At 38.7% G+C, this 26726-nt stretch overlaps 1 protein-coding gene across 1 annotated transcript in view; it reads left to right on the forward strand.

The window, feature by feature from the left end:
- Positions 1–26726, forward strand: part of fam172a (family with sequence similarity 172 member A) — a 269588-nt gene that overhangs the window by 135917 nt on the left and 106945 nt on the right. The window contains 1 exon segment of the mRNA XM_007893065.2: positions 18598–18714. Within this exon segment, the coding sequence (XP_007891256.2) occupies positions 18598–18714 (117 nt within the window).

Consider the following 26726-nt stretch of genomic DNA (forward strand, 5'->3'; position numbering starts at 1 on the left):
ATACCTTTTGCTATCCTCCTTGCGCGAGGGAGGTAAGTGGGGTCTCCTTGGAGCTGAACTGGCTCCAAGGTGACATGCCTGGCAATGGAATGTCGGAATTGAGCCCTCTGTGGCAGTCTCGGTAGTCCGGTTCCTGAGCCAGGCGGGTCTGCAGTACTCCAAGGCAGTAATAATGACAGCACAGCCAGCTTGGCTCATCGGCCGGGATCTGGAAGGGCAGACCAGTCACTGGGAGCAGGGAATCATCCCACTCAGCTCCTGTTAAGCCTGCCCTAACGGGTAAGGTGGTCCTAACTGAACAAGCAGCAGGAAAGTTTGCCAGACAGCAATATCAATGGCAAGCTATTCGATTTTAGCTCAGCAGTACCCCAACGCACAGTCTGGGGTCCCCGAGCCTTTGCTCTTGCCAACCTGCACTTAATCCTTTTTGGAAGCATGGTAATAGGCTGACCAAAAAAAAACTTTTGCATCCATGACACTTTCTGCAGCTAATTTAATGGGAATGTTTATTTAAAGTCAGTGTTTTGGGACATCCTCCTGATGTGAAACGCACTATACAAATGTAATTTTTTGTTTGTTGTATTGTATAACTCAAAACTGACTATTGAAGTGAAAAATCAAATAATAAGAGGTTTTGACATACCCTTGGCTAGAAATCAGTGGAAGTGCTTTGGTGACCTGCAGCAAAACATTTTTGAAACTTCTAAATCTTATGCAAAAAAGTAATTTGCAACCTGCAGAGTCTTTGAAATAAATAAATAATCAATAAATAAATAAAGTGTTGTGTTGTTTTAGCTAATCAGTCCGTAGGGTATTATTTTTCTTTTACTGTAATATTTATAAATCAATACACTGACATTTTTATTTCAGATATGAGTAGTTAAAGCACAGAACGTTTTTATATATGAAAAAATATATTCTAAACATCTATATACAACAACAAGATTGCATTTATGGAGCGCCTTTCACGTCGGGAGGACGTCCCAAGGCGATGGACAAATGGGTCAGGACCCGAGCAGGGGGGAAATGGTCAGGGTGAGGGGAGGGAAGGGAGGGAGCGAGGAGGGGGTAGAGAGTCGAGAGGGGAGCTGAAGGTACGGAGTGGGAGTTATTCCACTGACTGATGAGATGTGGTTTGTATCTTCATTTTCTCACATAGAAACCTCCTGAAATGTTTAGGAGAGTTGATGACAAGAAGGATTGGCACTTATCCAGAAAGTGAAGAATAATCAAAGGAAGAGGCTATCTGCACCACCTTCTTTGACACCTTCTTAGTACCTGTTTACTGAATGTCTCCCTTTTAATAATAATAATCCACAATATGGTATGGGATTATTGATAAAACAAATGCTTTTTGACGATCAAACATTACCAAAATAATGTGAATATATGTTCGTATACTACACAGTATAATAATAATAATAATAATAATCCTGGCATTTTATATAGCGCTTTTCACGTCTTCTAGACGTCTCAAAACGCTTTACAGAATATGCTATAAAGTGAATTGACTGTATATTTGTGGGTGAAACGCGGCAGCCAGCAGCAGTGTCCCACAAACAGTCGTGGATTGAAAATGATTAATTTATTATTGCTTTGTTTTGGAGGGATTATTATTAGGCGCATAGAGTAAGGAAACCTGCCCAAGGTTTCGCCCTGCCTGGCATTGAACCCAGGTGTCTCGTTTGCAAGGCGAGCACTCTAACCACTGAGCTACAAGACTCCTTAAAGTAAAAAAGGTTACTTTAATACTCAGGTTAAGGTTAATAGTCTAATGCACTGTCCAACAAAGTAAGGGACTATTTTTAATGTTACAAAGTTTTAGTTGAGGAAAGCAGTCTCCTCAACTTTAGCCAAAGTGCAGTTCGGGATGGGAATTATACTTCTAAATTGTTTTTTCGCCCACAATTTCACCCACAAATATACAGTCATTCACTTTACAGTCTATTCTGTGAAGCGCTTTGAGATGGCTAGAAGACGTGAAAAGCGCTATATCAAATGCAAGGATTATTATTATTTATTGCTTAGCTTTCTGGAGTACCAAAAAAGGTATGAGTCAATATAAAGTTGACTGATAGAAATCGGATGATGCAAATAATTAAGATACTGGATGAATATTGAGTATGCAATTAGATCAGCTATTTGTGGTGATCCTAATGTTTTTTGTACCTATTATATGTTCAAAAAAACTGAGAGCAATTGTAATTGGAATAGTTTCCTAGCAATAGGTTCCGAGTAGAAGCTATCATTATTATTATTATTATTATCATCACAGAAGGGGATACGAGACGTAATCACAACAAATTGATGCTTTGGAAAGCTCGCCAGGTTATGTTCTCATTGTAATGAAATGCAAAAATCAACAGAAGCATGTCTTACAAATGTCATATATCCCTGTCTGAGAAGAAGTCCACAGACAGTACTGTATTATTTTTTGCTGAATTATAGTCTATATTGTGGGAGGAATGTCGCTTTCTGAAAGTATTAGTTTTGCATACAGATACAAATTAGACACCTTTTACATGACACTGTGACACAATTGAGCAATTGTGCTAGGAAATGGAAAATTAGCCAATTTTATCTAGTACATTAAAGTGTTTACATGTGCCACAAATTGTTTGCTCCTAAAACAATTTGTGCCTGCAGTTTTGTCACTTATGAGTACAATTATAATCACTAGAAAATAACTGATACCTGGTGTTACTGTAAATTATCAACATGGTAACACATGTAAACTGTGTTGTCTTACAAGTAAAGTTGACCTACTTTCCCTATGCATTGAAACTTTTGCAAGGTTCTGAATTAAATGAAATTGCTTGATTTTCTTGAAGAGTGTCTCCTTTTAAATAGCGTTTAGGTGGTCCAAAAAAATAGACGTTTGTACCAGATGCCGTGGGATTATTGATAAAAGAAATGGTTTTTGAGGAGCGTTTTGCTATTTTCCGAGAACACTGAGATCATATTGGCAGACTTGCACAAGGCCGTGAGATGGATTGAATTCCATAATAGCCAAGATCAGGTTTCTTTATGTGCCTGGAATTGAAGTTAAGTATGTAAAATGATTGTTTTATCTTTAATTCTTTCTCACCTTGTGATTTCCCACTTTGGTTTCTTGGTTTCCAGGTATTCCAATGGGTTTGACTCAGTCCACACAGCATAAAAACTCAAATTGCATGAAACATTACAACAGCTGCACTTTACAATAATGCAAAGTTAAACATGCTAAATAGTTGAATATAACAGTTACAGAATATGTGTACATGATTATTGGAAACTGTCAGCTGTCACTTTAAAAAATTATGTGATGGACACTTTCACCCTTTTTAGTGAGGCAGGTTTGATATTATTAGTCAACAATTAAAAGCAGTTGAGAACACTCCACTTCTATTTGCATCTGAGGATTTCTCCAATGATTTCTCTGTGATCAAGTCCTGGCAGCTTGGCAGCTATTCATGCTACATAATTATCCACTTTGCTAGCAATTTAAATGACAAGTCTAGAAGACCATATAACACCTGAATGACATTCAGTTAAAGTAAAACAATCATCTTGTATATTTACAATTTCTTTGACTGGTGTTTCATATATGACATTTTTGACTTATCTAGTCACCAACATCTAAAGTTTATTTTCATCTGTGTTCCCAGTTTATACTTATGATTTCTTGCATGGATTGATAAGATTAATGTATTACTTTCCATAATTCCCAAAACATGTGCCAAAAATATCCCTACCACAAAGCTAAACTCCAGGATTTATTTAATTACTAGATGAATGCTGGATCCTTGTACTAATTTATTCATTTGAACCAGGTCTCGGCAGTTCAGCATTCAGCAGTTCTTATTACGTGGCTTTACAGTGAGTGATTTTGCTCCACTTTCTGACATCAGCTCTCATGCATGGCCTGTTATTCTGAGGTGGAATTGTTGAGCTGTCTAGAACATTAAAAACATGTTGGCCATGTCAGGATTTTTCCCCTTTCGTTTTTCCTGTTATGAGAGGCGTCAGTTTTTTCTTTTGCCTCGCATTTAACCATCTACAGATGATAACACTAGGGGGCACTGCTTATCCTTGATGTGAACATCTTTTGGGAAGATATGGAAAAAACACAGATGATTTCTTTAACTCTAATCTCATTAATAATACAACTTCTATTAAGAAACTCCTGGGCTATTTAGTCTGCTTGTTATTGTCTATCCAGCCTGTAAATGCAAGCAGATGCAGATAAATTTATCTAATGGAAGGAACCGTTTTATACTGCAACAGTCAAGTGCAAACACGATGCACCCCCTCCCCCCATCACATTGGCTGGCATTTTTTTTACACTCTATATAATCTTGGCAGAGCTGAATAAGTTCAGTGTGGCCTGTCATGGGTTTCCGCACCCTTGCCAGCCATGCTATTAGCCACAGAACATGATGAGCTGTTTTAGAGGGATCATTGTGGGGGCAGGCAGTGTGTTTCTTTTGAACTGAGGAGAAAAAAGTTTATGGAGAATATGGAATGAAAGAAAGAAAGAAAGAAATAGTTCAAATGATGTATTAATTACAAGGATGATAATCAAGGAAAGTAATAAATAGTGATAAATTGAATACAAACGTACATTTGGATTTAATATATATATGAAACAAGGAATGTTTATAGATGCAAACAACATACACATGTGGTTGCTTGGCTGATTAACCACAAATCAAACTTATGCACCCTTGCCTTCTATTAAATTCTTAATTATTTTTATAAACATTCTATTATTGAGAGGCTCCCCTCCTGACGTGAAAGGAACTCGATCCAAATGTAATTTTTTGTTGTTGTTGCTGTTGTTAATGGGGAAAGGTAATGCAGCAGCGGGCTATACAGATAATAGGTAACAGATTTGAATCCAAATTAGCTGATCTCAACCTGAGGGAACAACAATTGGCCTCAGTGACCCTAGTTTTAAGGAGGGAAAATCAGACATAGTTTCAAACTCCTTTTTGCTTTCTTGACATCCATAAAGCAAGGTGTGTCTGAATGGACCTCAGGAGAAGATTAGGCTTGGTTGTGATGTCCCCGTAGTCAAATCACCTGCAGATTGAATAAAGTTCTGGAGGGCATTGGCACCTTTGCAACCATACCCTAGAGGGAGGAAAGCACAATGAAACTACCTTAATGAAAGCAGGGAGAACATTTTGCAAGAAAAATAATCCTACCTTTTTTAGATTCCAATAGGGACTAATTTACAGTATTTCTTAAATGTTAGAATTATCATCAATTTCATTCTGGAAATAGACTTCATGGAGCGCAGTTCCAAACATGTGTTGACTTGAAGTAAGTACTTCTGGACACCAATTCTTTTTTGAGGAATTCTATAAAAAATTACTGCTAAATTAGACTCCAGTGTTAGCGGCAAATCTATCTGCTCAATCGCTTTTTGTATTTTTTCTGTCCAAGTATATTGCCCTTCAGAAAGTAAAACTCACCAATTTCTTCTGTTTAATTACATTATGCCAAACAATTGCACAGTTTAATTTTTTAGTTTTTCAAAGTGATTTTTTCAACCTTCCCCTTACTTTTGTTCCCACCAAGGATCTCACTGAGCCTGGTAGACAAGATGCTTTCAAACCTCTGCATTTGCCCCCATTCAATTGTTGTTCACAATGATTTGACTAAGACTAGCAATTCTATGTATGAGGTATGTGCACATAAATCTGTTTATTATCTGTTTCAGACACACGGAATTTTCTACGTGTAGGTGGTACACATATGTCTGGTTTGGATACTCTTAAGCATGGTAATGCTGTGACAGATCAATCTACTGTGTGTAAAAAAACATACTCAATGATTTCCAAAGTATTCACGTTCAGGTGTCGGTTTATTTAGATTAAGATGCTCCATGGCCATTGTCCCAAAGACAACAATGGCCATATTTGTTCACACTGAAAATGTATTGAGTCCTTTGAACCTCCCTGAAACCTGAAACAATGATTTGTTAAGTTCAAAGGCCTTTTTGCCAAGTTTGGGCCGACCTCCAAAACTGTTTATTTGGAGACGCCTTTGGGGGAACAGCAGCAGATCTGAAGGTCAGAACAAGATAGAGAGTGAGAGAGAGAGACCTTTTTAAAAAGAGAGCGAGACCTGCCTGACTGTTTTTGTACTGTGAAGAAATTGTACCATTTTGCTAAGCAAAACAAATTGTTGGTAAAACCTTCCATTTTTTCTATATTTGTTTAATTCTTTAATTTGCTGATTTAAAGTTTCTGTATGTTCAAATACGTTGATAGCATTCAGAATTAAAATCTTATTCTTTAATTGGAAAAGATGCTGGTGTGATTGCTGATATATTTCCATCCTGATTTTGTGGAGGCTAGAGCAATTTCTTGGTGTTTTATTGTCAGCCCAGGTTAGTCTGAGTTTGATTGTTTGAGTTTACGTAATCAGTCCATGCTGCAAAATAAGCTCAAAAGGAGCAAAGCCAGGTGCAGCTGAAATTTGTAGTAACCGAGAAAGGGCCTACAGAGGTCATTCGATAAGAGACAAGCCAGACAATCTCAAATTCGTGACAGATGGGTTTTCGTATGTGTCAGACACCCGGCTGACCAAAAAAAAATGTACAAGATGCCGCCATCTGAGATGTTTCTTAAAAACAGAAATCATTTGCTCTGTAAATGGATAGAAAGATGTTTAAAAGAATCAAGAAAATTATTAAAATGCTTATCTGAATTATTGTGACTGATTCAGATATTTGACTATTTAAAACTAAAATGTTAATCTGTATAATAATCACACAGAATAAAACTGAATCCCTATAACAGATCAGGGCCATAATATCCTTGTGTCATTGCAAAGAAGGATATAATTTGCTGAGCAAGTTGAAAAATGTTGCTGCCATTATACTACCAGGTGTCAATTTGACTCAGTTGATAGCACTATGGTTTTTGAGTGAGAAGGTTGTGGGTTCAAACCCTACTTTGGAAATTTGAACTTATAATGTAGGCTGATACTCCAGTGCAGTGTTGGGAGCCATGTATTGTTGGAAGTGCCATCCTTCAAATGAGATGTTAAACCGAGCTCCTATCTGCCTGTTCAGGTGGATGTTAAAAGTCTTCCTGATATAATTGATAATTTGCTTCATGGCTGTTTGTGGGACATTTCTGTAGACAAATTGGCTGTTGCATTACCCTACAAACTACACAGTCATTGCACTGTACAGTAAATCCTGTGAAGTTTTCAAGATGTTTTGTTGACATGATAAGTTACTATACCAAATTTGGTTATATATCAAATGCAATTATAATAATTCTTACCATTGGTAAAGTGCCTTTCACATCCGGAAGACATCTCAAAGCTCTCCACAGAATATACAGTCAAGTGGAGGGACGGATTTTTTTGTCAGCCAATGGGGCAGCCATATTACGAATCACAATATCCCACAATGCATGACCAATTTTATTGGGGGACTGTTGGCCAGGTCACCGAGAGAAACTCCCTTCTCTTTTCAAATAGTGCTATGGGATGTATAAAATTCATCTGAAGATAGAGATAGGACCTTAGTTTATTGTCTCATCCAAGACGTTTGCACCTCCAACAATGCATCACACCCCCAGTACTGCAATGGAGTGTCAGCTTAGACCATGTGAATTCCAAGACCAGGTGTGGGACTTGAACCCATAATATTCTGACTCAGAGGCAAAAGCTACCAACTGAGCCAGGCTGACACATCCATTTGTTTCTTGATTAGTTATTGGTATAAATGAAACATCAAATCATTTACATAATTTCACAACAGCTTGTATTTACACATGATACAGGATGGGGATAAGGGTCGAGCTGGTGGTGTGAGAGAAGGGTGTAGAAGAGGGTGAGATGGAGAAGGTGGAGGCAACTGAGTCATTCTTTTCCTATTTTAATACTAATTCCAGTAAAACCAGTCATCCTGAAACATTAGTTTTGTTTTCTATTTTTGTGTTGTTGAACCTGTTGTAAATTTCCATCATTTTCTGTTTTTATTTCAGAAATACCAGGTGTTTTGTAATATCTTGATAGTCAATCACAGATTTGGTGTTGTTTGGCCAGTGATCTGATAGCTCTCTTTACAATGACATGAGCAGTTTTATTATCTTTTATTTATTAGGCTGGCCATGATTAGTGGTGTGTGGTTATGATTTTTAACACCTAAGCTAGTGATTGTTTTGTTTTGTGATGTTAACCTATAACTGCACACAAATGCAATTTGGAATCTCCTTGTATTTACACAGTGGAATGCTAAAAAATTTCATCCTGCAAATAATTGTAAAAGAGTAATGTGGAGAGACAGAGAGTGAAAGCATATCACATGCAGTTCAGTTTTCTCTCACTTTGACTTCTGGTTTAGCTGCCCCTCTGTCTATTATGCATTGGGTATAGATGCATAATATGCAAAACTGTTGATTGATCTGCTGGACATCCATTCAGAATTGTTTAGCATTACTGTAGAATAAGGTTTCAAATCCGATTGCTAAAAAGACCACTTGACCACCATCATTTTATATTGAATTTGCAACATTCATAAACATTTAAAGAGTGCAGATTGACTTGAATTTCACCAAATTCTTTGTGGATATCAACAAACTTAAATTTCCTTTTCGTTTTAAATGCTTAGTCCATATAAAATATATCTACTCATTAACTAACTGCCTGAAGCTTTAATCTTTTCTGAACTGTCACCACATCCAGGGTCAGAATTGTAAAACAAAGCACAAGGCCTGCGTGATATTTACCAGTTCTATAATGTTATACATGCTATACATGTTTACCAGTTCCATAAAACATTGATTCAGAATCATTTGATTGATTAACAGGCCAAGAATAAATTGAGTTCTCTTTTCAGTTAATTTAAAGAGTTGCTTTACTTTTTGAAACCTATTGGTGAACAACAATAAATGAATCCTTCAAATAACTGCAGTTGGTTTTACTAGAACACACTTGTTAACCTTTCAACAGGCTTTAATGAGATTTTCCAGATTTAACAAATGATGAAGAATAAGGCTCCCCATCAGTTCCCCCAGAAACCGTCTGTAAAAATCAGGATCCCATCATCATTTCCCCTTTTTAAAAAATCTCATCTTCATAGGAATACCAATTGATTAACAAATCATCATTCTTCTAAAGAGATTTGGCATCTGTATCACTTCTAAATATGATAATATGACCATTTATGTATATCCCTTTTAAAATTGAGAAGGTGGAGTGACTGACAAATATTATTAGGAGAATATTAAAATTATTACAAGTTTCCTACTTTTGGAGCTCTTTTAAAAGATTTTTCAAAAGTACTATGTTTAAAATAACAGTTCCATTTTAAAAGAGACCAACTTTTTGTCTTTTAAATAGGTTTTTAACAATAAGTTATGAAGAATTGTGCTTAGAATGTAATACTGATTACAATGCTCTGTTCAAATGGGAATTGATGATGTTGCTCTCTCTGCAAATAATGTGACTCTCCATAAGGAGTCACATTATTTGCAGAAGGAGCTTTCAGTCACTGTCAATTGATTTGTTATCGATTGAACTCAGTATGAATGGATCTTTATCAATCAGTATAGATAGTACATTGATTAATCATAGTATCTGTAGAATTTGCTGTGTTTAGGATGTAATAATTGCTCATTTTATTTTCCTGGTACAAATCACCTATGAGTAATCAGACCTTAGTCCTGTTGTAATGGATTTTTCCCCTTCTAGCAGGATGTTGCTTTTGGCTATAGAAAGTTAATTTCAAATACTGATTTGCTTGCATTAATTTCCAAGCCATTTACTGGGTAAAGGTGTGGAAGGAATATCATAGACATCACAGCACTCTGCTGATGCTGATTGTTCATTATCCCAAGCCAGAAGGAAACTGTGTTAATGTGAAGGCCCCAATGTGTTGCCACTGATAAAATCTTTATAACCATTTCTCCCTAAGGCTTTTATATACAGCATATAAAAATCTAGAGGCACCAACACAAAAAAGTTTCAGTTCTTTTGGCAATTTTGCAGCTCTTTTTCAGATGGACAGAGATAAAACTCATCAGATTAACAAGAGACACAATGAAAAACAGTTTGAAAAGCACTACTAACTGAGCCAGGCTAAAACTTTCAAGAGCACAGTAAATAAATACTGCATTGCATGTGTTATTAGGTTATAACCTTAACTATTAACTTGAATTGAAGGCAGTAGTTGTATTTTATTGAATAGCTGCCATCGGTTAATTAATCTTGATAACGGTAATGAAATTTTTTTACTTTCTTTCATAGCAAAGCAGAAAGTAGAACATTTATAGAGTTAAAAAAAAGGCAAAATACTGCAGATGCTGGAAATCTGAAATAAAAACAAAAGTTGCTGGGAACATTTCAGGTCGATGACCTTTCTGACTAAAGGTATTCAACCTGAAACGTTAACTCACATTCCTCTCTCCATAGATGCTGCCTGACCTGCTGAGTATCCCAGTGACTTCTGTTTTTAATTATAGAATGTATTTCATTTAAAAGAAGGCCTCAGAGAAATGAGAGAAAGATTTAAAGAAAACATATAGCAAAGTGAAATAATGATTGAGAGCTTAGCCACCAATAGCTGGAGTTGAAAGAACAGTGGGGGGTAGGTGGAGGAGAAGGGGGGGGTCGCATACAAGCAGAGATGTAGGGCTGCAAAAGATTGTATGTTTGGAGTGCATGTAGTTAGATCAGGGCCTTCAAATTAATCCACTAGGTATTGGGAGGCAATATAGCTTGGCCCTAATTGGCAGGGGCTTGTGCAGAAGAAAACTCAAGTGCAGAGTTCTGTATGTTAGTTGAAGCTTCTAGAGCAAGAGGAGAACAGCAAGACTAATATTGAAAAAAATCTATCCTCGAGCTTATGAAAGTATGGTTAAGAAAGCTGTCAGTGCACATGTGTCAAATATGAATTTTTTGAGTAATTTAGTGGCTCTTTTCACAATATGTCAACAAATGTGGTCATGTTTAGTCAACATTTCTTTTCCCAATTTGTCGCCTAGTAGTCGAAATCTTGACAGATCCTAAATCTTGTGCGAAAAATTTCTCCTCACCTCCCCTAATAAAAAAAAGGAAGGAAAAAAAAACATTTTTCACATCGCGAGTTGTTTGGATCTGGAATACACTGCCTGAAAGGGTGGTGGAAGTCGATTCGATAACAACTTTTAAGAGAGAAGTAGATAATTATTTGCAGAGGACAAGTTTGCAGGGCTATGGGGAGAGAGTGGGGGGAGTAGGATTGATTTGGATGGCTTTTTTCAAAGATCCAGCACAGACACAATGGGCCGCATGGCCTTCTTCTGTGCTATATAATTCTATGATTGTGTAAAAAATCACCACATTAGTTAATTTGTTGTTACAGTTGTTACAAAATTTGATGATAATAATAATCTAGTTATTTGACATGGCGCCTTTCACATTAGGAGTAAACAATAAAGACCTTCTCAAAGGTCTTTACTGTTTACTGTAAAGTGGAGTGATGCATAGGGCCGAAGGGGAAAACTACTGTCACATATTTGTTTTTTGGGGGGATTTGAAATCGGAGGATGTTTTACAAACATCCTTTTTATAATAAAAATATAAGTTATCATTATAGGTAATTTATTGTCAATACAATATGTTAGGGTCCTGAGATTGAGTTGTTAGAGTAGAACTTTTTATTGCATTGGTATTTACAGGGATACTCGTAGACTTCTCTGCACTCTCTATTTCATTGTTGAAATAATGGAGCAGGTGCACTGTTGTCAGTTAAGGAATCCCCTTAGAGTGTCACTCACTGTATAATATTGACATCATTGTGACTGGTCTGCTCAGGAATCAATTGTGGGCTGGCATTTCCTCATTTCCACTGAGTATTGCACTTGAGTGACACCTGCTCACGTATTTGCACAACAAAATGGAGTATGTGGATTTTCAGAAAATACGTTAAATTCATTGAACCAGTGTTACTTTACATAATTAAAAGATGAGCACTTTATACAGAGTTGCATTGTGTTTATATTTAAAATCCTAGCAAGTGGTTTTCCATCACAGAATTTATTATTAGTTGTGAGGTAAATGCTATTTCTATCATTTAAAGGACTAGGTGTGGATTTGGCCGTCATCATGTGGTTAATTGGAATTTATGTTTACATTAATACTTAGATTGGTTAGATATGTCAGGTCTGACTGACTGCTTGCTGTGCACAAGAAAGATCTTTGTCTGTGTTGTCAATTCTCTTAGTATGTTTGACCGTCATGTTTGAGCTCAGTCTGAATTGTAGATGTTGGAATATGCATGTATAGCAAGATGCCATGTCAACACACCAATATGGCTCATCTCCACAGTTCTCCAAGTGACAATTTCCCTATTTTGACTCATCTGACAGCGAGGTGCTGACCTTCATGAGACTTTATGCTTCTCTGCATTGAGACAGGGAAGGCCATCCTATCACTCCTGAAACTTAACTTTTGGAATGTACAGAGGCCTCTAAGCAGGTCATAAAACCTCTTTCAGGCTACACATAGCATGTGAAGGTGAGAAGCCATTTAAAAAAGAATGGAAGAATGAGGAAAATCAGACAGAAATAGACATTTTGGGTCAGGTAAAATGTATTCATATAGTATTCTGTTATCTTTTAAAGCTACTTTGTCTAAAAAAATATAAACTAATTATTATTAGAAAAAGACATGCTGGTGACTAACTTCCTTGGGTGGAGATAAGCAGGGTCTCCTTGGAGCTGAACTTGGAGGTGACATGCTTGGCAACAGAATGTCAGCATCAAGCCAACCCTCTGTGGCAGGGCACCGTTGTTGACAGCTGAGATAGCCTGACTCATTGGCAGGATTTGGAAGCTCAGACCAGTCACCGAGGGTAGGGATTCTTCTCACCTTCTGCAAGCTAAAGCCCTAATGGATAGGGTGGTCCTCGCTGAATCAGCAGTGGGAAAGCTTGCCAGTCAATGCTCTCAATGGCAAGCTATACAGTTTTAGCTAGTTAGACGCCAGCAGTAACCCCAACGTACACTCTGGGGCCCCAAGCCTTGGCTCTTGTGAACCTGCACCTTATACTGTTGGAATTAGGTAAGGAGGATGTGTCCCTCCAGTGAGAGAGTGCACATTCCATTCCAATAAATATCTTTGGAATTTTCATTTATCGGTGATACGCATGAAACTCTCAGTCGAGTTCGGATACTCTTAAGCATAGGTTTCTGCATATGTCAAACACCTGGCTGACCCCCCACCCCCAATAAAATCAATCAAAAATGCCTTTAGAAAGACAGTTAACTTACTTAAGTCATATTGTCTTGCTTTAGAATACAGACCAGCTTCTTGCACACTTACAAATAGCTGACTTCAATAACATCAATTTGTTATCAAAATCAACCTAATGAGTAATGACCCAGGAGTTGGCTTTCTTTTTTAGCACAGGAAGCCTGCTGGTTTTCTGAAAGCATGCGCGGTGAATGCAGAAACACTGACCAGGGATCATGTTCATTTATAACTCTGTTGGGATTTTATGGACCACAACTGAAGAGTTATTATGGAGTTCTGCTGTTTTGAAGGATTTGGATAAACCTCATTTGTAAACACTTACATGTATGAAAAATCTTGATATTTGGGAGTATATTTAATAAATAAACTAAAACATGTGACAAACATTTTTGTAACTGATCTATTCTAAATTCTGAACATTTAAGAATGACTTTTCGTCAGAACAGCTTTAATTTCTAAGCCACTTATTGTTTACTACTTTACATTGGGATAGATAAAATATAAAAATATTTTAGAATGTAGTTGGGGGGTACTATATTAAAAAAAAACGATATGATTCACACGTCAACTTTCACATGAGCATGAGAGATGTGATTCATTATTTATTAGTAATACACCACCAATATAATTAAAACACCAAATATGTCATGAAGCATGAATATACTCCTATGGGTATATTACATTGGGGGCCAAAACCGTGATCTTCGCAACCAGCAATCACAGCAAATATTGAAAGCTGCCAGTAATTGGATGGGGGGAGGGGGTGCTCCATAGCTGGAAAAGCTTTAGAGGATTGAAAAGGTTTGAATGACATATCTTTTACCTTCACTAGTTCAGCTTCCCTTCCCCCCCACCCCTACCCCCCCACCCCCCTCAATATTGCCCACCTCCATCACTATCTCTCCCTTTGGGCCGCCAAGACCCTAATCCATGCTTTTATCACATCCAGGCTTAACAATCCCAACTCTCTTCTCCCTGGACTTGTCAATTCTTCTCTCCACAACCTGCAAACCATTCAGCTCTGCAGGTCATGTCCACTCCTGCACTGGAGCCCGTGAGCCTATCAGCCCTATCCTTCTCTGGCTCAACTGGCTCCCCATCCCCAGAGGATTGAGTTCCAGAGACTAGGAATAAAATCTAGCCGCTTGTGTGGAGAATAAATACCAGACAGACTGGTATTTATACTGGGCCGGGTGACCTGTTTCTGAGTTGTACTAATGATGAATCTATGTACATGATATGAAACAAAATTGGTGAGAGTATTTCCCGAAAGGGTTCGGGAGACAACCTGACAAAATAATGCTGCACAGGCTGCAATAGTGCTAAGTTTTTTGCATCAGTCTTTACCAAGGAGGAGACGGTAACCTATCTGATCTGGAAAAAGAACTCAGGGATGTCGCAGAGAAAAGTTGGAACACTATTCATATCACTGCCAGCATGGTTGCCAAACAGCTGTGTAAACTTAAGGTAAATAATTCTCAGGGGCCGGATAAATTGCATCCGAGGATCCTTAAGGAACTAAGGGAGGAAGTCGCAGAGATGCTGGCACAAATCTTTCAAAAATCACTGAATACTGGAGAGGTGCCAGGGGACTGGAGAAAGGCAGATGTTACTCCTATTTTTAAGAATGGTAACAAAAGTGACCCAAGAAACAACAGACTAGTAAGTTTGACATCCATTGTGGGTAAAATTATGGAGACTCTTATTAAAGATAAATTCCTGGAGGTTCTGGACAGAAATAAAATCATAAATGATAGCCAATATGGATTCATGAAGGGAAGGTCTTGCCAATCTAATTTACTGGTTTTCTATGGCAGTGTGGTAAGGGAGCTTGATAAGAGAAACAATGTTGTATATCTGGATTTCAGTAAGGCCTTCGAAACAGTTTCTCTTGAGAGGCTGGTAGTGAAAGTAAAGAAAGAGGGGATCAGTGGAGGTATATTACAATGGATACGCAATTGGTTGACCGGAAGAACCCAGAGGATGGTGGTACAGGGAATGTCACCAGACTGGGAAAATGTAACCAGTGGAGTTCCACAAAGGGTCTGTTTTGGAACCTCTTTTGTTTAATAATTTTTATAAATGATCTGGAACTAGGAGTCGCAAGCACAGTGGCTAAGTTTTCAGATGCCACCAACCTAATGAAGCTGGTAGATTGCGAAGCCTAACAAGATAGGTTACATGGGGATTTTAACATATTTGGTAATTGGGCAGATCGATGACAAATGAAATTCAATGTGGAGAAATGTAATGTACTTCACATGGGAACAAAAAATCCTGAAAGGGACTATTATTTGAACGAAAGGAAAATAATATGTATGGAAAATGAAAGGGACCTGGGGGTCCTGATTGACAATAAATTGGAGCTCTCCCAACAATGCTCCGGGTCAGTGAGTAAAGCAAACCAGATGTTGGGATGTATCAAAAGAACGATAGCAAGCCTAAATATTGGGGTAATCCTGCTACTGTATAAATCATTGGTGAGACCATACAATTCTGGTCACCACAGTACAAAAAGCATATTGGAGAAATCGAGAAGATACAGAGGAGAACAACCAAAATGATTGAGGGAATGGAAGGACTGGACTATGAGGAGTGACTAAATAAATTGGGCATGTTCACACTGGAAAAGAGAAGATTGAAAGGCAACATGATTACTGTCTTTAAGATGCTAAAAGGGCAAGACAATATAGATCTTGACAGGCTGTTTCAACTTGTCCAGAATAGTAAAACCAGAGCACACGGCCTGCGATTGAAAGAGGGGAAATTCAGAACAAATCTACGCAAACACTATTTCAGTGAGCGAATAGTGAACCTGTGGAACCTGTTGAAGCAGGTTGAAGCAGGAAGTGTTGATTCTTTCAAACACAGAAATAACATTATGGGATATAGGTAGTTTGGGACATCTGTGCATGCGACCGCCAGGAAGGTGGAAGGCGAACTAGATGGACCTTGGGCTTTTTTCATGTAGCATTTCTTATGTACACTGAAAGCATACTCTTCACAGAGTCCTCTTCCCTTTTAAAAATATCAATGACATTTTGGTCATCAGTTTGGAAGACAACTGGAGAAACTACATGTGATCTGTCCCTTTTCCAATAAATGTTTGTGAAGAATAAGTCTATGTTCATATATCTTACGGAATTATTAATTCATGTATCTGAATTTTATTTTGGTTGTTTTCATATCATATTTTGAAGTCTGCAGTCTGAAAGTATTCTCCATGTTTAGTCGTGTGTTCCAAATGAATATATTTATATTTGAGTCATGTCTCATTAGGGTGCTCTCCCCATTTCTGCATAGAGAGCAATTGTTTGTTAAACTTCCTTTTCCTCGTCTCACCATTGACGTTCTTGTAGATCGTTTGCTCCCCTTCCTCATTTCCGTCTTGTCAGTCAGCAACTGTGCTTGGTGGATCAGTTTTTCCTATTTTTCTTTTTGTATGTGCTTTGCACGTGGCAGCAGGCTCCTAGCAGGATAGGAAAGGGAAGTTATTGCTGCTCTGTCCTCACTGCCTATAATAATAAATCATAACTCCCCATCCTGTCAGCTACAGCTATCTTTTAAAATGCATGTTGCCTTAACAGTTTCAGTTTACACAGTTTGCATCTCCCAATGGCCACTAAAGTTGAATGGCTTTTCCTTCCTCATGTTAGACAAGCTTTGCAAATAATGAATGGGGAGCTCTGGCCCTTACTTCAAAGCACAGGAAAATGAATGTTGGCTTATGCGATTGCTGTATTTCTTATCCAGTTGCCACTGTTTGAATAAAAACTACACGTCTACCTTGAAGGCAACTGACAAAAAAACTTATCTTTTAACTCCATCGCTAAAAGGATGCAGTTGCTGTATTATAAAATAAATATATTCTCTGCTAGTTAATCAAAAAGTACTCAGACAGCCATAACAAATGAGGTTCAAATGTTAGAATTTGTATCTTCCTTTTTTGTAGTTCATGACATACAGAATATTAGCAGTGATAAGCATTTACATGTTTGTATCTTTACAACATTATTAGGCTTAATATAGAGAATAATGAGTACTTGAGAGTGATTAGAAGGAACTATAGTAATTTATTTGAAGAAATAAATCAAGACGCACAATTCAATCACTTTATAATCATCGTCTGAACCCTGAACACGTCAAGACTGTCCTTACAGTTGAATAATAATCCTTGCATTTGACTTTCACATCCAGAGGGCATAACAAAGTGCTTCACAGTATATATTGTAGTGACTGTATAATTCATAAGCAAACTCAGCAGCCAGTCTGCGCACAGTAGTATCCCACAAACAGCTGTGAATCAAATTACCATTTTGGTGATCATTGGCCATGGTACTGGAAAAAACTCCCTTTTTGTCGCTCATGACATACTGAATATGAGCAGTGACTATTTTAATGACTTTTTGGGGGACATCACTGGGTCCAAATTTGCTATTGCATTTGCCCACAAAATACTTTTATCACTACACTTTATAGCAGTGGTGGGCAACCTTTATGGTCAGGCAACAACATTTTTTTTATTACCATAAATCAAGAAATACCTAATCAAGAAAAAGACTGAAACCAAGCTACCAATCGAACACAGACTTATCTAGACTCATGCAAATGTTCGGAATTGCTTCTTCAAGGCACCTTGGCCTCAGGTTAGCCACCACTCCTTTACAGTTTATCCTGTGTTGTACTTTGAGACGACCCCCCGGTATGGAAGACACTATATTAAATGCAAGGATTATTATAGAGAACAGTTATTATTTATAAAGAATGTGTAATGGATTTTGAAAAAAAACTAGGCTTTACAATTTGTAGAATCTATTCTCTCTTTCCTGTTATACCATAGTTCATGTAAAATGCATATTTTATAAATACAATATGTTTTTATTTCTGATTTGTTTTCATCAACATGTGTGTCACAAATATTTGCTTTTGTTAAGGTTGTTAAAATACAATACACAAGGGACATAAAGTATTTTGTACTGTTCACATTTTTTGCTCTTAGCAGGTTGGGGGAGGGAGCATAATAATTTTATATGCATTTACATTTATCTGGTGGTTTTGATTGTCATATCAATTCATATTTGATTGTCATGAATGAGTATTTAAGACTCATTTTAATTATATTGTCCTTTTCCCCTCTTGTAATGCTATTGATAAATGAAATGATTGATTAAATGACCATAACTAGGGAACATTATTGGACAATATTCTTATTAATATATTGATAAACATGAAATACCATGCCTTACCATCAAAGCTGCTTTGTAGTGATGTTACTAAATGGAACTTTATTTACTCTTCCTGTGTAAAAGCAAGACTCAGTTTAGTAAACAAATACTGTGATGTTCTTTACTGTAGATGATTCGGCGAGAGACAGAAGTGAAGAACAAAGTGATCGCCGTAGCACTCACAGATTCTGTCCATAATGTTTGGCACCAGGATACTGTAAAGTCTATTTTGGACTGGATGCAAGAGGTAAGACTTCAATGTTGGTCTCAATGTTATCAATGTTTAAGATACGAAATTAATTAACCTTAGAGACAAGATTTTTTTTCCGTCAGCAATTCCTGTCTTGGAATCAAACAAGTCTTGTATTGTCAATGCGACACAGTGTGAATCTGAGCAACAAATAGAAGTGTAATACAGTCCGATGTAGTTTTACATTAGACAACTTTGGAACCGTTTTAAGGATATGATAAGTTAATTGCAATTTCCGAAGACTCACTTGCCAATTTCTAACTCATAACTATGACCTCAATTTGTATTCTGGATTTTCTGATGAAATATTCCCAGTAACAGTTTCACTTGAAGAGAACCATCTAACATAAAATAAATGGTGGAATAATACATACTTGTAACATTTTAATTTCTTAGAGGCACTTTCTTCATGAAAAATATCTATCAAACTAATTGTTTGAAAAGGGATGCAGCAGAGCCGTCTGTTAATTTCATCATATTAGGCTACATTCCGATTCATCATTCTCATATTTATCATTCTGATAGACTGGCTGACTGTCTAGTAATAGAATATCAGAATCAAGTTGATCCTCTTTGGCAATCTCAGTAAACAACAACAACTTGCATTTATATAGCGCCATTACCGCGGGTAACAAATCAGAACTCAGTAGTCCCATTCCTGAGCCAGGCAGGACTGCAGTGTTCCATGCAACTAGCTCATTGGCAGAACTTGGAGGAGCAGCAACAACAACAACTTACATTTATGTAGCGCCCCTCAAGCAGGGCAGGGTCCCAGAGCCCTTAATCCTTACTCCCAAAGCAGAACAGTCATGGGCAAGGACACATCCCACCTGCAAGCCAAAGCCATAATGGATAGGGTCCTAGCAGGACAAGTAGCGGAAAAGGTTCCAGGTGAATTGGTTTTTGATGGTTAAATTCCAGCAGTAACCTAGTGCATGCTCAGAGGTCCGCTAACCTTAACTCTTGCCAACCTTCACCTGATACATTCTGGAATTAGGTAAATGGGGTGCATCACTCCTGCGAGAGAGTGCAACACTTCTTTTCAAACAAAGGGAAATTTCCATACATAAGTGGAACTCTCAGTCTGGTTTTGTTGTCACTTGGTTACGTCCTTTTCAGAGAGCAAAGTGGGAGAGAATAGTGGTTAAAAAGGAGTTTTAATTATCTTTCTACATACAACCATTTGTCTCAGGTACTATTTATGTACACATATTATTTGGATCCGTTTTATATTTTGTTTCTGTCAGACTTCTTTTTCAGCTATTGTCTGTATTCAGGGTGCAACAAATAATATCCTATTGCTATCTTAAATTAGTATAATAATAAATAATAGTCCTTGCATTTGATATAGCGCCTTCACAGAATATACTGTAAAGTGAATTGACTGTATATTCTGTGGGCGAAATGTGAATTGAAGTGACCAATTACTTATTTTTTTTGAAGGATTTATTACCCCTGGAAAAGCGATCCGCCAATTATCTAGCAACCGGGTTCCTACTTACTGCTAGGTAAACAGAGGCATGTAGAGTAAGGAAACTTACCCAATATTTCGCCCTGCCGGGAATCAAAACCAGGTCTCTCGCTTGCGAGGCCAGTGCTCTAACCACTGAGCTACAATACTCCACAGCTACAGAATTCCACAAATTAGAAACTTTGACAATTATAGTTCATAGATGCATAGGTATTTTGAAATTATATTTAGCATTTTAAGTGAGATATCTAGGCTGAAGAGTTTTTTTGTCGGTGTAGTTGCAAATTGCATTTAGACACCTTTTTATCAGCACTTTTCAAGCTTAGGAAGGATGTTGTTTTTTCTGACGAGACAAAACTGTTGAAGACTCCTGTTCCTAATTCCCTGTAGATTTAGATGGTCTGAAACCATTTGGCCACATTCAATGTAAGATGAATTTTGTTTAGTCATCATTATATACAGGATGCAAGCTCCACTTTTGCCATAAAACACAGGGTGACAATCCAGACCCAGACCTGCAAAGTATGAGCCTTTATCTGGTCTAGTATTTGAGCATTATTTTAACTTATGTTTTATAATAATAATAATAACAATTCTTGCATTTAATATAGTGCCTCTCATGTCAGGAGGAACTATTCTGAGGGCAAATGTGGCAGGTAATATGATACAACAATGTTTCAGAAACAGATATTGTAAAAAATCTAATAATATAAATAAAAAAATTCTAAAGTGGCTAGACAATATAGATCATGATAGGCTGTTTCAACTTGCCCAGAATAGTAATACCAGAGCACACAGCTTGCGATTGAAGGGGGTAAGTTCAGAACAAATCTATGCAAACACTATTTCAGTGAGCGAACAGTGAACCTGTGGAACAGGCTCCCTAGGATTGATTCTTTCAAACACAGATGAAATAGTTTTCTTTTAGGAAATAACATTATAAGGTATGGTACATAGGTAGTCTGAGACATATGTGCATGCGACCCCCAGGAAGGTGGAAGACGAGCTAGATGGACCTTAGGCTTTTTTCGTCCAGCATTTCTTAAGTTCTTATCTAAATAAAAACGCAAATCGCAAATAGTGTTGTCAGATATTTCAAAGTATAAATAAGGAATATAAAAGCTCCAATGTTAAAAAAAACAGGTTTATGGATAAATGTGAATCATATAGATCAGGAAGATCCAGGTTCAAACCTTGTCTTTGTTGGGCTGACTAATTTCAGAGCAGATGTCGCAAAGGTGGCGATAGTTTTACTTGCAGACTGTTTCTTGGCTGAGAAAATGCCTGAAAAATCCAACAAAAGGGCGGAAATCAAAAGCAACCTGGGAAAAGGACTTCACTTAAAACAATAGGACATTGATTGCAACACTTAAGTATAATTAGGACAACCAGTGTGATAGGATTGTTGGCCAACAAACCAGAAGAAACTCACTTCTCTCTGCTATGTGTATCTGCTTGGCTGAGTTGGTAGTAATCTAGCCTCTGAATCAGAAGGTTGTGGGATAATGTTGAACTCGTATTGTCTTGGCTGACACTCCAGTGCGGTCCTGCAATGCGATAAGTGCCATCCTTCGGATGAGATGTAAAATCGCGGAATGTCTGCCTATACATGTGGATGTTAAAGACCCCATGGCACTATTTGAAAAGAGAAGTGTGTTTCTCCCAGTGGCCTGACCAACGATCCCTGAAATAAAATTAGTCATTCACTTCATAGATGTTTGTGCACAAATTGCTGAGCACAAATTAGTTGCCAAATTTTGCCTATAAAATATACAGTCACTGAACTTTACAGTATATTGTTAAGAGTTTTGAGACATCCTTTCAACATGAAAGGCATTATACGACATCCTCTCTGTCTGTGACCAGGGCTCCTTCTGCCTCCTCGTCCTCCTGGACCTCTCTGCTGCGTTCGACAGTCTACCACACCATCCTCCTCCACCACCTCTCCTCCCTCATCCACCTAAGTGGGACCGCACTCGCATGGTTCAAGTCCTACTTTCTCTTTGACCGAGCCTTCAGCTCCCCTCTCGACTCTCTTCTCCCTCCTTGCTCCCTCCTTTCCCTCCCCTCACCCTGACCATTTCCCCCCTCCTCGCACCCTCCCTTCCCTCCCCTCATCCTGACCATTTCCCCCCTCCTCGCTCCCTCCCTTCCCTCCCCTCACCCTGACCATTTCCCCCTGCTCGGGTCCTGACCCAACTGTGCAGCGCCTTGGGACGTCCTCCTGACGTGAAAGGCGCTTTATAAATGGAATCTTGTTGTTGTTGTTGTTGTACTAAACCAACGGCCTTGGCTTCATCTCGGCAAATGGTTTCTCCTCCTGCTCCCGCTCGGTCACCTATGGGGTACCCCAGAGCTCCATCCTTGGACCTCTTCTTTTTCTCATCTATATGCTCCCTCTGGGCGATGTCATCTGCAGACACGGGGTAAACTTCCACATGTATGTGGATGACACACAAATCTACTTTGCTTCCTCCAGCTGTGACTCCAGGTCTGCTGATGTTCTATTAGCTTGTCTAGCAGACATTTAGGCCTGGATGAGTGCAAAATTCCTGCAGCTGAATGTGGACAAGACGGAAGTCACACTCTGGCTTCCGTCAACATCTTCACTCCTGCAGATCTGAACTCCTCATCCTCTCTTAGGTCTCCCTCACAATTACTGAAAAATCTAGGTGCTTGGTTTGACCCCCACCTTCTTTCCCCACATCCAGTCCCTGTCCAGGACCGCCTTCTTCCATTTCCGCCACATTGCCTGCCTCCGACCGTACCTTACCCCAAATGCAGCCAAAACCCTCCCACCTGGATTACTCAAATGCACTCCTCGCCAGTCTCCCCAGCTCCACTATTCAAAAAATCCTGCTTATTCAGAACCCCCATCTCACCAGTTCTGGCCAGGCTCCACTGGCTTCCCATTACCAAACGGGTCGACTTCAAGATCCTCAAACTCGTGTTCAAATCCCTTCGCTCTCTGGCAGCTGCCTCTTGCCTACCTCTCTGACTTCCTCACTCCCAAATCCACCATCCGGCGCCTCCACTCGACTGGCACAGGCCTCCTGCCTGTCCCTCACACCCTCTGTCCTACCAGAACTCTGGAACACTCCCCCTCAATCCATCCGCCTTGCCCCTTCTCTCCCTTTTTCAAGTCCTGCCTGAAAACGTTTCTTTCGAACGTGGGTACGGTCACTCACCCCCACCCGCGCTCCCTCCCCCCACCATCTTGGTGTCAGGCTCCATCACTGTTAAGCGCTCTGAGACGCTACCCTGTGTGGAGGGCGGTATACAAGGGCAAGTTGTTGAATACCAAATTTAAGGATTATTATTAATAATAAATAGCACCATGTGATTTTTAACATTTAACTGAAAAACACATCGTACTCTCAATTTAGCATCTCATCCAAAGAGTGGCATCTTCAATAATACAGGCTTCCCCCAGCACCTTGTTGGAGTGTCAGCCTATGAGCTCAAAGTCCTGACATAGGTCTTGAACCCACAACCTTCTGACAGAAGTGAAAATGCAACAGACTAAGACAGCATGACATAAACATTGAATGAGTGGAAACAACTACAGCATTAAATGAATTAATTAACTTTACGTAAGAATATCACCCAAATAAGCATGTTACCCTTAACTACTCTTCATGGATGTATTTTACTCTTTGTCGTCTGTATATGCCTTCCATTTTTATCTTTTTAAAATTTGCTGGTGGGAGTCTTTCAACTGCAGAATTATGCCTTGCAGCTACATATTAATATTGACAGGTAGTGAGAATTTTACAAGATTAAGATAATAGAACTGGGCTCTAAAGCACAGATTGACAGAAAGAAAATGTTTCATTGAAAATACTATACTTCCAGGGGTTCCATATATTATGAGGAAACTGGGTCCAATGCTGATTGAGGCAGGAAATAGCAATTCTAATTAAACTATCCACTTTTAAAATGGTTATGCATTTCTTTAAGAAAATATGTGGCTGGATTACTTCTCTGAAAATGTTAAGGTATCCTGTTAGCAATTTGAACAGAGATAAGTTGTAGTTGGAGCAATGTTGGAGGAATAGATTTGACTTCAGCATCCCCAGGCTAAAGAGTGACATAATTGGCTGGGGATCCTGTTATCGATTCTGATGTATGAAGTATTTAAAATTTATTATCTAATTGTGCTTATGTTTGTAAGATATTCATTGATCATGCAGTCATCAACAATTCAGCTCTTATGATTAAAAACTGCATCTGCTGAAACTTCTTACTGGTGGAAATAATGTTCCTGAAGGTGTCAAACTAAAATAGCCACTATACTCTTTGATGCTTACAATAGATAGTTCCTTGACTTGTTGGAAGTACATCTGAAAAACAAGTGGGCACAGTCTCTTCTCAATGCTCTTTGGTTCATAAATAGGGATCAGTTGATGCTTTGTGTACAAGTCTATTCTTTCTGTGGACTTTTATAGTTAGCCAAAATACAACATTTGTACCCTTCACTTAGGATAACATCTCAGAGTGCCTCACAGAGATCGAGTCAGACAAAAGTGTGGGTGGGGGGTAGGGTGACCAAAGTCATGGTCAAAGAGGTTTCAAGGTGGCATTTAAGCACAGATAGAGAGGAGAGAGCTCCAGAGGTTATGGTTATAGTCAAAGGTTCGGTCCCGATGATGAGGGTGGGATATGCAAAGCAAGCCTGAGCAAGCCTGTTCACGTGGGATAATGTCTTGGAGTGCCTCACAGTGATCAGGAAAAGGGGGAGAAGGAAGTGACCATATACACAATCGAAAAGGCCCAGAGGCCGCTTATAACCAAAGTGCTAAACGGTGCCCAAAGTCAGTGTCTTCAGGTCACTATTGATGTTGAACAGAAAGCACTGCTATCTCAGTGAACTGACATGAACGGCACTTCCTGTGAATAGTGCTCAGACGCACAAGAACCCATGTCAGCATCATTTCCGGTGCTTAGTGCGTTTACATAGCAAGCAACATCAGCAATACATGGACACAAGACACAGGAAGTGATGGCAGTTGCAATCTGATCCTCCACCAGCTGTGACTCCAGGTCTGTCGATGTTCTGTCTGCTTGTCTGGCAGATATCAGGGCCTGGATGAGTGCAAACCTCTTGCAACTAAACGTTGACAAGGCGGAAGCCATATCCTTGGCTCCCGAACCTAGGCTCTGCAAACACGGGGTAAACTTCCACATGTATGTGGATGACACACAAATCTACTTTGCTTCCTCCAGCTCTTATCGACTGGCTCCGGCCTTCTGCATGTCTCTCATGCCCTACATTCCAGCATCAATGGCCGCACTTTCAGCCACTACATCCCAAAACTCTGGAACACTCTTTCTCTATCTCTCCAACCCTGTCCCCTCCTTCCCCATCTTCAGGTTGTGCCTGGAGACCTTCCCAGCCTTGGCTCGGCATTGTGCTCCGCCACTGTCAATAGAAATGCAGGGCGCTATATAATGGGGTTGTTGTTGTTGAACTGGAGAACAGACGTTTTTTTCAAGTGCGGGAAGCTGGCTGGTTAGTGCTGGAAGCTAGATATACCCCACTTCGTTAGCACATGCCCATTGTAGTCGCACAATATAAGCGAGGCAGTGGTAAACTATGGGAGGAGAAGAGTTATATCACGGGTCCTTGTGAACCATTTTAAGCCCAACAGGGAGTTATTTTATTACAATTACCCACAAGTGTCCTCAAGTTCTTCTTGGTAGCCCAACAAACGGCTTTACTAGTGTTTTATGAGTTAAGTTCAATATCAGTGTGAACTAGTTCACTGTCTCTTGGCATTTTCAATTTAGGTTCAGTGTGTAAGTAATGTATAAATATAGCAACAAAAGGCCCGTACCACTTTTACCAAATGGAACCTTGAGTTTACTACTCTTTAACTGTGTTTGAGCTGTTATTCAGTGTTCTGCCTTGCCTAAAAGTAAAGCTTACTGAAAATTAAACAAAAGAATAACATCTCTGTTCAGGTAAATTATGAAACTAATTGGAAAAGTTCATCAATAATTCCATTAAATTAATTGTTTATAACCAGCCACAACTGTATTAATGTATTTTTTTTAAAAGACTTGTATAATCCCCCTCTTTCTGTAACTCAAATTATCAACATCTGTAATAATAATAATAATCCTTGCATTTGATATAGCGCTTTTCACGTCGAGAGGACGTCCCAAAGCGCTTCACAGAACACACTGTAAAGTGAATTGACTGTATATTTGTAGGCGAACGCGGCAGCCAATTGCGCACAGCAATGTCCCACAAACAGTCGTAGATTGAAAATGACCAATTTATTATTGTTTTTTTGGAGGGATTATTATTAGGCGTGTGGAGTAAGGAAACTTGCCCAAGGTTTCGCCCTGCCAGGAATTGAACCCAGGTGTCTCGCTTGCAAAGCGAGTGCTCTAACCACTGAGCTACAGGACAGTAAATTAGATAATGTGTTATCTAATTTACTGGTGTATTTTATTTTGGTCACCTGGGAAACCTATCATCATGCTTATGAGTATCCAAAACAGACTGAGAGTTTCACATATGTTATTCACC

Source organism: Callorhinchus milii, unplaced genomic scaffold (genome assembly GCF_018977255.1).
Source record: "Callorhinchus milii isolate IMCB2004 unplaced genomic scaffold, IMCB_Cmil_1.0 Scaffold1, whole genome shotgun sequence".
NCBI classification, from domain to species: domain Eukaryota; kingdom Metazoa; phylum Chordata; class Chondrichthyes; order Chimaeriformes; family Callorhinchidae; genus Callorhinchus; species Callorhinchus milii.